General features: G+C 43.7%; 1 protein-coding gene across 4 annotated transcripts in view; it reads left to right on the forward strand.

The window, feature by feature from the left end:
- LOC129834459 (F-actin-monooxygenase mical2b-like) overlaps positions 1–11,487 on the forward strand; it is a 54,076-nt gene extending 42,589 nt beyond the window's left edge. The window contains exons 14-20 of one of the 4 annotated variants that reach the window (XM_055899458.1): positions 1,296–1,390; positions 1,674–1,745; positions 1,862–1,999; positions 4,266–4,373; positions 8,483–8,660; positions 8,977–9,053; positions 9,149–11,487. In XM_055899458.1, coding sequence (XP_055755433.1) covers positions 1,296–1,390; positions 1,674–1,745; positions 1,862–1,999; positions 4,266–4,373; positions 8,483–8,660; positions 8,977–9,053; positions 9,149–9,541 — 1,061 coding nt within the window. In that variant the 3' untranslated portion in view covers positions 9,542–11,487. Of the gene's footprint in view, positions 1–1,295; positions 1,391–1,673; positions 1,746–1,861; positions 2,000–2,540; positions 3,354–4,265; positions 8,038–8,482; positions 8,661–8,976; positions 9,054–9,148 lie in introns of those variants that run through there. The other 3 variants (XR_008756259.1, XM_055899459.1, XR_008756258.1) reach the window with 3 other exon arrangements.
- Positions 11,488–12,769: the final 1,282 nt, after the last annotated feature.

Genomic DNA, 12,769 nt, shown 5'->3' on the forward strand with positions numbered 1-12,769 from the left:
GTCTGATTGAAGTAGCAGCCCTTTATATCATTAGGTCTTTTATAAAAGGCTCCTTCCCATGTCAGAGTTATTTTTAAATGCAGCAGAAGCGTTTGGCTCTGAACACTTGAGGAGCAGACAGGGTGGAGAGGCATATAGTCCTACTGCTCTGCCCTGGCACCCCCGTAGATACATCCACTCACACACAGTCATGCTACACCACATCACAACGGCTGCCACCAGACTCTTGTTATTATTGCAAAATACTGCACAATTTAAATACTAGCCCCCCAATCCCCCCTTCCCCATAACGCGTGTAAATATTGAACTATAAATTGTGCCTTCCTGTATTATACTGTATTATACTACTATTCTATTCTACTGAGCTATTTACTTGATGTTCGTATTCTCATTTTTTATTATTTCTTATTGTTGTTGCATTGTCCAGAAGGAACCTGCAGTAAGCATTTCGTTGGACAGTGTATACCGTGTGTATCCTGATCATACTACTAATAAAAAACCTGAAACTTGATACTTTAACACCTCGTCACTGTCACTGACCCTACCACTCCACTGTGTCCACTGTATTAAAAGCCCAGCCTCTCACTGTATTGTTTTCACCAGGGCCATTTCTTTACATATCAAGCTGTCTCTGTCTTTAATGTATTTCATCCCTTTTTTCTGGGCTGACCCCTGCTCTCTTTCCGATAACTTATGTCTTTCTAGAGACACTTTAGCTGGTGTAAAAGAGGGTATGAGATTTCATCTGGCTTCCTTTGAAAGGAGGTCTGCGTTGCACAACCTTATCAGTCACGTTGTCTGGCATGAGAGGAATGCACATCTGCCCAGCGCAGTACAGGCTACCTTACAGATAGTGTATTGTTCTAGGATGCCTGGAGAGAAAACACGACACCTTACTCCAGTTTCTGGTCTGACATGCCACATGGACATCAGTTGTACTTGCTTTATGGTCTCTACGAGGTCACATGATATGCCTCTATCCACAGCAACAAAAAAAGAACAAAAAAAGTTGCCCACGGAATGATGATGTACTATTTAGCAATAATTGTATACATTCATATGATCTGAAGTGAAGTGTTTCAGTATTGGTTTCCACGAAAAAGCCCTTTATTTTTTGGTGGCATTTCTCATGAAAAACAGATGGTCTTGCCCCATCCGTTTCTTTCCAACACAGTAATATTAGGTTTATTTTAGACGTAATGTAAAAACACATTGGCCATTGCTTTTATTTGGCATTCATGGCTGAGCTCTGTGGAAAATATCATACCTTTTAATGTACTCGTGTTTCTTTGCAGATTCTAGAGGGGCCGACGAAAACAGTGAAGACTATCCTTCCAAGGCAGTCAGAAGTATGAACAAAGTTCTGGTACCAAGAAAAAGGGTACCGAAGGTAATCCCACTCCTCTCTCCAGGTGCCTGTCTTCATTGATAACGACTGCAACTTGAGAGTCTCTCAGCCTCCCTGTGTTATCATTTCAAAAGTCATTTCATTTGAAGAAGTGGACTGTATTGGGGCCTTCCACAAGATAAATGTATAAAGACAGATCATTCTTCTAGAGTTTTTTTTGAGATGGGCTCTATTTTAATAGTTCACTTTCATGTTGAATATTTTTACCTTTGAGTGAAGTCTGAAATATTTAGTCATATACTACGGCTGGGTTGTTTTCTTTCAGGATGAGAAGAAGCTAGAAGATACTGACCCAACGTACAAAAGGAGACGAAAAGTCTGCAGTTATTTGGAAGAGGTAGTTATTACCATCAAACTACAATTTCGTAAGGACATTCTAAGTGCACCAGTCAAATACGGCAAAATACAATTTATTTTGGCCCTGATAACTCAAGTCACTATTTCTCATGACAGGCAACCAACTTCTCCAGTCAGAGTGCGTCCTGTGTGGGTGAGGGGAGGGAGGTGAAGGAGAACAAGGTCCGCTCCATGGCCAGCCAGCTCCTGTCCAAGTTTGAGGAGAGCAACCCCAGCTTCACCCTCCGGAGACAGGTCAGAACCACCAAGATATGTCCCCGATTCCCCCTCCTAAGGACACTGTCAGTGTTGGACAGTGTCCTCCATAGCATATACAGTACTGTAGTATGGTATAGTAACTGGCATGTTTGTTCTCAGATGCCTTATACCACAGTGTGCTATAGGACAGAGGTGATCAGTTGTTTTCCAAGGGAAAGAGTCAGGCTTGGTTGTGTACTGTTTGTTTTCTGATTAAGACTTGGTTATAAAGTCTTGGGGGGAGTGGCACAGAGTTCTAAGGCACTTAGTGCTAGAGGCGTCACTACAGACACCCTGGTTCGATTCCAGGTTGTATCACAACCGGCCGTGAATGGGAGTCCCATTGGGCGGTGCACAATTGGCCCAGCGTCGTCCGGGTTTGGCCGGTGTAGGCCATCATTGTAAATAAGAATTTGTTCTTAACTGTTTGGTGAGATACTTAACTTATCTTGCAAATCACTTTCTCTCTTTTCTTCCTTTTCTGTCTTTCTACTAACCTTTTTCATTGGCTTTGTTTCTGGCTGACAAACCCCATCAGTCTCCGTGTGATTGGGGTTCTGAGAGGGCCCCTCGGCCACGCTCCATGGACATGACTGAGACCCCACGCTTCACCAACCTCAGGCAGCAGACCCCACCCAACCCTCCCCCCAAGACACAGGTAGAGGACTGGAGCAGGCCTGGTCAACATACTGTAATACACACGCATACCCACGCTAATACACTCTGCAGAACACACACTGTCACTCAGTTTTGATATACACTCACTCACAAACCAGTCATCACCTACCTGGAGTGAGAGTGTTAAATGCTCCCTGTGGGTTGGAAATGAAAAATAGATTCACATGATAAAGGAAAGCATGGGGCATAAATCTCCCTTCTATTCTCTCCAGCTGTTAAACTACTGGAGCCTGTTTGCTGCAATTGTTTTTTCATCAAGCTCACCCTGAGTTGACAGAGAGCCATATAACTGCAGCTCACATGTGCTGTGTGTTTCCAGTTTCATTCTGCAACCTGTGCCAAATATGCAGCTGAGTGCATCGCTCGGCTACCACCCCAGCCTCCTCCTTAACCCAAGCTCTCGCCACAGCTCCAAGCCCAGCTTCAGTCTCAGCACCAGCCCCAACCCCAGTTCCAGCTCCAACCCAAGCTCCAACCCCCACCCAGCCCAAATCACACCCTCAGGAAGGTCAGACAGGCTGATCAGACACGTACTCAGACGCAACCCCAGATGCATCCTCAAAAGCCAGAGAGCATAGATTACCCTGGCTACTCTCCCTCCTGCCACTCAGCGGTCCTAGCCATGTCTAGAATGCTCCAACGCCTTCAGGAGGTGGAGGAAAAGATCACCAAGGTGACCTATTCCCCTCTCCTTTCCTCTCCTTTCCTCTCCTTTCCTCTCCTTTCCTCTCCTCTCCTCTCCTCTCCTCTCCTCTCCTCTCCTCTCCTCTCCTCTCCTCTCCTCTCCTCTCCTCTCCTCTCCTCTCCTCTCCTCTCCTCTCCTTTCCTATCTTCTCCTTTCCTCTCTATCTGTCCATTTCTCTTTGTCTGCTCTGTCTTTTCTATTGTTATTGCTTCCTACTGTATGATCATATAAGACATCCTTTTTGGGAAAGGCTGAATATGAATGTTGAGATAATCATCCTGATTATACATTTAGCATTGTATAGCACATAGTCAGCTGGTGAAGTCAACACTGAATCATCCACACTGACCACAATAGCAAGAGCAGACCCACAGCCCTGGCAGAGACAAAGAGGTACAGAGGCTGCTGACTGGCAAGTTTAGCCAGTGGGCTGCCCTTGTGGCCTTGTTCTGTGCCAGTCCTGTGTGTCTGTCTGTCTCTGTCTGGGTCTCAGTCTGCATGTATAAGAGTGGAGTCATCTCTGCTGGTGTGTCAAATTAGTGTTATAAAAACTGCCACTCTACTCCACACGGCAAAACTATTGTTCCCCACCACCCAATAAACAATGTGCCATCTAGCTCCTGCAGTGGGAAAGTAGGACCAAAGTCCACTTATCTTGCTTGATCATTACCTTTGACATTTTAGTCATTTGGCAGACGCTCTTATCCAGAGCGATTTGCAATAGTGAGTGCATACATTTCATACTTTTATTTGTCCGTACATTACTCTGATTTGGGAGTTAATAATTACTATTCAGACCCCTTCATCAGACAGGGAGTATGTGGTACTGTGTTGCGGGTGCAGCTTTCTCTTTCTGATGCCTGTTCTTTGTCTCTGTGTCTCATGGTATGTGTCCAGCAGAAGAAAGCTCAGGCCCAGAATGCTAGAGAGTTTCACAATAAAAGTATCAAGGAGAAAGCGGTCCACCTGAGAGCACTGTTCTCTGAGGATGTGACCTCTACGTCCCAGGTGACTATCTGACCCCTGAACTCTGACCCCTCACCTCTCCCGTCCCTCAGTGTGTTTGTCGTGTTGCACGCTCGGTCTTGTTTGGCATCACTGCTGCTGCACAGAGTTCATAAATCCTCCCTGTGTTGAAATTCAACATCCATCATCTTCAGAAGCATGACTTTTATGGCAATGTTTTCATTAGCTGCTCAGATCTGTAGCAACAGAACACAGCTAGCGCAGGTAATTTCAGGTTATTGTAGGACACAGTGTTCTGTTATACAGATGTCGAATCTTAATTTGATCCAACTCGTTAAAACAGGAAAATAATCCTGCAGCAACAGGAAATTTGAATTATTATGTGACTTATAATTAATGGACATTTTTTGTAGGTGTTTTTGTCAGTATCACTGTGTGTCATGCTAAAACATTTGTGATCATTCAACATTTATAATTTTCCATTAGGGCAAAGAAAGTCAGACATTTTAAAGTGGAAATTACAAACCTTCGAAATCTTTTTAAACCTTGAATACGCTGCGCAGGAAAATTGTCAGCGACAAAATAGTGATCAAATTAAGATCCTACATCTGAAATTTAAATCACCTTCACTGTCAGTCAATAAATGACTGTTTACGCCGAGGGTTTCAACAAGGCTTTTTTAAAACAATGTAACGCCCTGTGAAAACACATCAGGCAATTCTTTGTTCAAACAGAAATCCTTCCATTAAATGGTTTCTTCTTGTTCCATTATGTGATTCTATATTCCCACTGAGACAGACCTGCAGAAGAGAGCTCAGGCTGAAAACTAGGTAGCCTCCTCTCTCAGCTCTGTCTGTGATGATATGTATGAACAGCACTGGTAATTCACTTACTCGGTGTGCTCAGCACTGTTGAAAGGTAGCACAGGCTTCTCTGTGCCTCACTGGAAGAGGCTGCAGCTTTATTACTCACAGGATCGTCATCAAGCAAGGTGTTTAGTGCTAGATTAGTCATCATACTGCAATTTCCATTACAAGAAAAGGTATTTCCTTGGTATTTTATCATCAAAAAAGATACTGCTCACCTTCTTTAAATGAGTTTCCATCTCAGTGGAAACCAGGGTAAGCTGGAGGAGGTTGGAGTTTAGGTAAAACTATGATTTGATAGTGCCACGGAATACCTTTGCTTAAAGCCTATCCCCCTGTGCACGCCAGTTCTCATTGTAACTTCTATCAAATTACTAACACTCAAAGCTCTCCTTTAACAATCCTCTCCCTCTCTTTTCATTTGCAAATCTCCCCTGTCCCATTCCTCACCTAGTCTGATTCTGAAAAACAGGCCATTCCCTCAGTGTCTGATCCCATCCTCCCTAACCCCAGTCCAGAAGTCACCTCATTACACCTTTACCCAGATATCACCCTTTCTGCCTTCTCACCTCCTCATCCCTATTCCTCATCCTCATCCTGTCTACTACAACCTCAGGTAAAAAATAACCACATCCATGTCTGTCTCACTGTCTTGTATGTGTCCCTATCACTGTGTGTCATACTACAACCTTTGTGATCATTTAACATTTATCATGAAGAAATACACATTTTATCTATATCACTCTGAGTTTCCATTTCAATGGAATGCAGTATCATGGATTACCAGGCACTTTAGGCTTGAGGCCCAAACCACTAAGCATGCAAACTCTAATTTAACTCCCATCTGATGCTCATAATATCTTCCTCTCTTTGACTTTCCCATTCCCACACTAGTTTTGATCTGCTGGACAGAGTCAAACCATTCCCTCACCTCACATCCACCCTGCTCCCCGTCCTAAAATCTCTTCATCACTACTTTGTCCAGAAATCACCCTTTCTACACCCCCCCCCCCCCTCATACCAATTCTCCATCCTCCTCTTCCTCCTCTTCCTGTCTACTTCAACATCAGGTATAAATAACCACATCCATGTCTGTGTTTCAGCATGTCAAATCCAATCAAATCAAATTGTATTTGTCACATGCGCCGATTACAACAGGTACAGTGAAATGCTTACTGTGTCCCCATCGTTGTGTGTCATGCTAAAACCTTTGTGGTCATTCAATATTCATCATGCAGAGATATTGCACATCTTTAATTTATAGCACTAAAACTGAGTTGACGTCAAAATGGAATGTAGTGTTCTTGAATTGAGACTAATCAGGTTGGGGCTTGGTCAATAGGACGGTAGAGTGCCATGGAATACCAGGTACTGTAGGCCATCAAACTGAGCATGCCAAATGTCATTTAACCTATCTGATTCTCAAGTCTCTCTTTTAACAATCCTCTCCCTCTTTGACTTTCCATTCCTCTGTTTCCCATTCCCACCCTAGCCTGGATCTGCTGAACAGACCATTCCCTCTCCTCCCATACTCCCTGCTCCCACTCCTAAAGTCACTTCCCTCCTTTGTCCAGAAATCACCCTTTCTATCTTCACACTCTCTCAAACCGTGTCTTCACCCTCATCCATTCTACTCCAACTCAAGGTGAAAACAAGCACATCCATTTCTCACCATCTGTCTGTCATGCTTGTCATGTCGTGCTTCTACACCTGCATTCTAGCTGTTTGGGGTTTTAGGCTGGGTTTCTGTACAGCACTTCGAGATATTATCTGATGTACGAAGGGCTATATAAAATAAAATTGATTGATTGATTGATTGATGATGAAACCCATATCCCCTAATGGCAGAGCAAACATTATACTGTTATTTTGATGCACTCATCTATCCCTTATCTGTCACTGAACTGTTCAACTAAGTTTTCTTCTCTGTTGCCTCTAATTCCTTCATTCTTCATGGAAAACCAAAGACCAGTCAATCTGGGGCACTAGATATGCAGCTTTGTATGAAAGAAATGCAAAGAGATCCCTTGAATGAGTCACATGTGGTGAGTGACTCTTGTGTGCCTCCAAACCATAGCACTATTTATGGCCACATCATTTCTATATGCAGAGCCTGCTGCTTCTTAGAGAAACCCCAAATGATGTGCTGTCTGTTTGATTTTAAACATGATGTCATCTGGATAATTTTATATATTTTAGAAGTATATATTTGTTTAACTTCTAGTCTAATTTGCATGTAACTTACAGCTGTAGTTATTATCATCACAGTCATGTTGCTGTTTCAGTGTCACAGCAGTGGCTCCACATATGTATCCCAACAACAACGCACTGCAATACTACAACCAAAGCTGTTTTTAATAACGTCAAACAGGTATTTTGCCCCCAGTGCCACATGCCTGCTAAAGTAACTTGTACTACCCTCTAAATTACAAAGGACACATGTAGACACAAAGGTCTTGCATGCAAGAAGCATGTGAGGTGTTTTTTAGCTACTCTGGGGCCTCTCATGCTAAGGTTGAATACATTTTTGTGGTGTTGCACTTTGTGAGTTAGACTGCCCCTCCCTGTTCCCAGATTTCTGATCAGTTTGAGTCAGCGCCGTGCAGTCAGTCTAGAGTACAATCTGAAGCATCCAGACAGGCTCACTAGTTAACCATAATGAGAAAACATTCATGAAAATCCTCACCTCTTCCCTCCTCTCTTATTTTGATGAAAGAACTTGACTATTTTCCCCAACAGCGGCCTTAGTCAGAGAACAAAGTAGTCAAATCATCTATCTGTCTATCTGTCCTAACTTCCTCCAGTCTTTTCCTCCTTGCTGCGTGTCAGCGGACGGTGGGGAAGGAGTCTCTGGCCATAGCAGCCAGGGCTGAGACGCTGGTCACCCTCTATGAGACTGACCACAGGCCTAAAGCCTCCTCCCCCTGTTCACCCCCAGCCTCTTCGCCTCTGTCTCCGGTAAGCATGTCTGACTGAGCATGCAGCCACTCAGGCTGTACCAGCCTTGAACAACAGCCCTTATCTAGGTGAAGAACATAGACTATGTCGCAGGCCCTGGCTCTGAGTCAGATGAAAAGAGATTGTGTAAAATAAGGATTGGGATGATTATTCTTTGCAGGACTCTATGACTCATTATGCTTTGTGAACCAAAGGCCAAACTCGGCCATAAGGCCTTTTATGGTCAAAGTTGTGGAATCTGACACAAGTGCATCCCTCCCTCATTATCGTCATTTGCTGTGCTGACAACATTTATAGCACTGTCTGTCTGTCTGTTCTGTTTCCCAGGGTTCCTTGCGGAGGGAGTTCCCCAGGTCTGGTGACAATTGTCACTCCTGTCAGAAGCGCGTGTATGTGGTGGAGAGGATCAGTGCTGAGGGACTTTATTTCCACAGGGAGTGCTTTCGCTGTGACACCTGTGGCGCCGCCCTACGCCAGGGAGGTCATGCCTTCGACTCTGAGCAGGGTATGTGTTTCCCAACACTAAGGTTTAGATGTTCGCTTACTGTCAATCAATCAATCAGCCAATCAATCAATCAAATCAGCAGTAGTGACAAAGTCCTATTCAGATACCAAACCTAAAACCCCAAAGACCAAGCAATGCAGATGTAGCGGCATGGTGGCTAGGAAAAACTCGCTAGAAAGGCAGGAGCCTAGGAAGAAACCTAGAGAGGAACCAGGCTCTGAGGGGTGGCCAGTCCTCTTCTGGCTATGCCGGGTAGAGATAATTAACTGTTTATGTGCCCATTTTTCTAAATCCTCTTTTGATCATGTTCAATTAGGCAAGTTGTACTGCAAGCTGCACTTCACACAACGTAAATATGGAATGAACCATCGGAGGACATTCAATTCACATCTGGTAATTGTTCTCGATCATTCAATCATCCACTTTCCATTGTCATTTTGATGTTAATTTGTGGGACATCTTTGTAACTCATTGTGACTCTCCCTCAGGGTCAGAATGGAGCCGGGGTTCAGGAGGGGTCAGGGACACAGACTCCTGACTGTGACACAACAGAAGGCCTGCAGAGCCAGTCACCAGGTACCTTCAGCTCCCGTCTGAGGAAGAGCCTGAGCTGGCCCCTGAGTGTGACCCGGGCTGTGTGTGACTCCCCCCGCCTACTGTCTCGCTGGGTGCATGGTACGGCCCAGGCTGTGGGCCTCCACTTTAGGGCCAATGTGCAGGACTATGTCTTCATGTATGAGCTGCTGAGCCTGGGAGTGCCCCTGCTGTTCATGCTCCAGGAGGTGCTGCTGCAGATGTACTCTGAAACCGGGCCTGTCTCCCAGTCCATCCAGCCCCTACTGCTGTGGCTGGAGGAACACCTGGGCCACAGGCTCATGTAGAGGCCCACCTAGGAGGGAAGCCTAATCCTAATCCTAACCCTATCCCTAACCCTCGTGCAATAGGGTCTGAAGCCTGGCCGAACATTAACTGGTGTATCTTGCATTTGTGCCATGTCATATGACGGCAAGCTACCGTTTGACCATGTGTACAAGCACCTTGTTAATATTTTCTCACAGAATATGTAGCTGTCAGTGCATTAGATCTAGTCCTGCACCAACCAAAGAACAAATAACATTTCCCAAGCAGTATCTTGGTTTGTGATACGTGTGGTAGTTTTTCATGAACATTATATTTTTCTTTATGATGAGGGGTAATGTGCTGTACATGGTTTCATGGTGGTCTAAATCATTTACGGTATGTGGTTGATATGACTGCTGAAATCATCCAATCTATATTGCTCTAGAGTTGATTCTTTCAACAACTGGCTGTCGTAATTGAGCCAGTTTTTACATGGATTAACTCATGTTATGACAGAGTTTTTGTGCGGAAAAAGTAATCTAAATGAAAAGACTGACTTGAAGCACTTTAACTTGGGGAGCTGCCTTTACCTGTGGCTGATGCCTGATGAATGGTGTGGGAGTTAATGGTTGCCTAATGGGTGTCCAGGCCTTGGATAATGACTAGTGCTGACTCTGCACGTTTACTAAACCCTGCTGAAATCACAGGTCGGGGTCGGGGCCCAACGTGGATCTGTTCTTGACCAGATTTTCTCATCTTTTTTTCTATTTCAATATTGTTTGACACAAGTTTACATTTAAAAGTTGTTATTGTAAGATTTCCTATGACACCATGACCGTAGTGTACTTTCGCTACACATTATGATAGCTTTTATTGCTTTATTTTATCGCCCAGTGCCTCCAGCTTTGGTTTACTACTCCAGTTCATGGACTGTTTAATGCTGCCACCTGTTGGTGAAACAGATGCAAGGCCAAATTCAATTTACTGTATGATGAGGTGGAATATGGGACAATCTTCTAAAGAGTTGATGTATGCTTGTAATAGAAGTTTTCATCATTTTTGTTATTTTGTACAAGTCTATTTCACTTAAATATGTTTTTCATAATGTTACGAATATTGCTGAAAGGAGTTGTTCAGGAGGACAGCATCTGACATGATAACTCAGGCTATGTTTGAATGCTGTGGTGTGTATGTGCTTTCCTGAACCAGAAGTTACATAATTCATGCAGTACACTTTACAGTGCTAAATTGTGTGTTGTTTAGTAGCACAATCTCATGTTTTCTCAATGCCTTTTCTTTGACTATCTAACAATTACAAAGTTTCAATACATTTTAACTGGATTCGATCCTTCCTCTGATTTCTCTCTGTATTCTAACCTATATTTCCTTCCTTTAATTTCTCCTCATGTTCACTTGAAGTCTGTTTTCAACTTTCTGATGATGAGCCTTCTGATTGGTTAGGAGACATGCCATTCTGAAGGTGATCACCTGCATGGTCACATGGTTTTCTGAATAATGTTTTGGAGTGAATGTCTGGTCAGATTAGTCCCAGTTACTGTCAGCATTCCACACACAAGTAAAAATGGCTTCTAACCCCTGTGTTTGAGCTACAGACAGCAGTATTCAAGCGTTGTATTTTTCTGTTTCGTCTGCACACGGCGATACCAACCATTCGCCGATGTACTTAACGGGGGCTGAACTAGAGCAGTGTTTGTGAGACAATGGCGGTTCCTGAAAACGGTTCTTCTCACAAAAATGTCTAATCTACAAACTATTATGATCCTACTATCGAAAAGCTGAGAGTGTACTCGCGTAGACAGCTTTCTGTCATGCAGAGGCATGCCACTCTTTCTTAAATTAATGCATTGAATAATGTATTATGGGACTTCTAATGCAGCCTACTTTTCTCATGGAGATTCTGTGTTGCTTTATGTATGACCTAAAGCAACAAATGTAAATAAATGAACTGAGTTATTTGTCATCTTGATCCAGTTTACTGTCATTCTTTCATAATATCACAATGTTGTTCTCCCCATGGTTTGATATGGCACATAGAATAGTACAAATAGGGGTAACACGTTTAAATCAAGCCGTTCAGCATCACATAGTATACAGGCTCAGTATTCAAAGTAAACCCTAAACATTACCTCCTCTTAAAGAGCATGTCTCCTATATTTAGTCTACTTACCATGTCTAGTCTCCTAAATTAAAATATATGGGTTAAGTTCCTCTGTCCCAGTCTCAGTGTTGATAAGGCCCCAGGCCAGACGGACATGTTCCTGGATGGGTTCCTGGAGCTCTTTCTGGATCCGTGAGAGCCAGAAAGGATTCTTTGGTGATGAGGTCACAGGGGACATATCAAACCATACAACTCTCTCCCCAGCCAGTCCACTGTAGTCCTGCCAGATATGGTTCATGGTTCTCACAGGAGGGAGGCAGTTCTCTTTCTCCATATGCACCATCAGTGTCTTGTGTCTTATTCAACAGCCATGAATTAATCTCTCATCATACCTGGTTAAGATGTTTTGGTGTCACATACAGTACACAGGATAGGTGCAGTGAAATGTGTTGTGTTACAGGGTCAGTCATAGCAGTATGGCACCCCTGGAGCAAATTAGGGTTAAGTGCCTTGCTCAAGGGCACATTGACAGACTTTTCACCTTGTTGGCTCGGGTATACGAACCAGAGACTTTCACTTACTGGCCCAACGCTCTAACCTCTACGCTACATGCCACCCCACACCACCAGAATTATTTTTTTTTTTTAAAGCATCTACTTTGGAATTACAATTATTTCAAAGGAAACATCATACAATCCATGTATTATACTAGCTGCCAAAGCATGTCTCTCAGGCTGTATTATCACCAGTATCCAATACCTTTCATTAGCTTTGCTTTTAAAGGGAAAGCTTGGTTTAATGTAATCACAACAGAGGTACAGACTATTGAGGCACTCTTGTTTTATAGTATCATCCACTTGTCCCTTCAACCCATCACCATGGAAACCACAAAAAACTCAGCCAAACACTTTTGCAAGCCCTGATGATGCTGCTTGTAAAAATGTCAGTTTCTCTGAGTTCTCAGAGCCTCTCATACAAACATTCGAGGGAGGTGTTCCAAACCAGACCTGGCACATCTGCTAGACCCGGGGCTGGATGGGCCTGGACATTTTGTTCAGAAAATTTGCATCACACAGTGTGACGGACCAATGGTGTGTGTGCTGTGATGCAATTAAAGCTACTGGGGTCAGCAGATTGCCCCTCACTTCCT

The sequence above is a fragment of the Salvelinus fontinalis genome, chromosome 35 (assembly GCF_029448725.1).
Source record: "Salvelinus fontinalis isolate EN_2023a chromosome 35, ASM2944872v1, whole genome shotgun sequence".
NCBI classification, from domain to species: Eukaryota; Metazoa; Chordata; class Actinopteri; order Salmoniformes; family Salmonidae; genus Salvelinus; species Salvelinus fontinalis.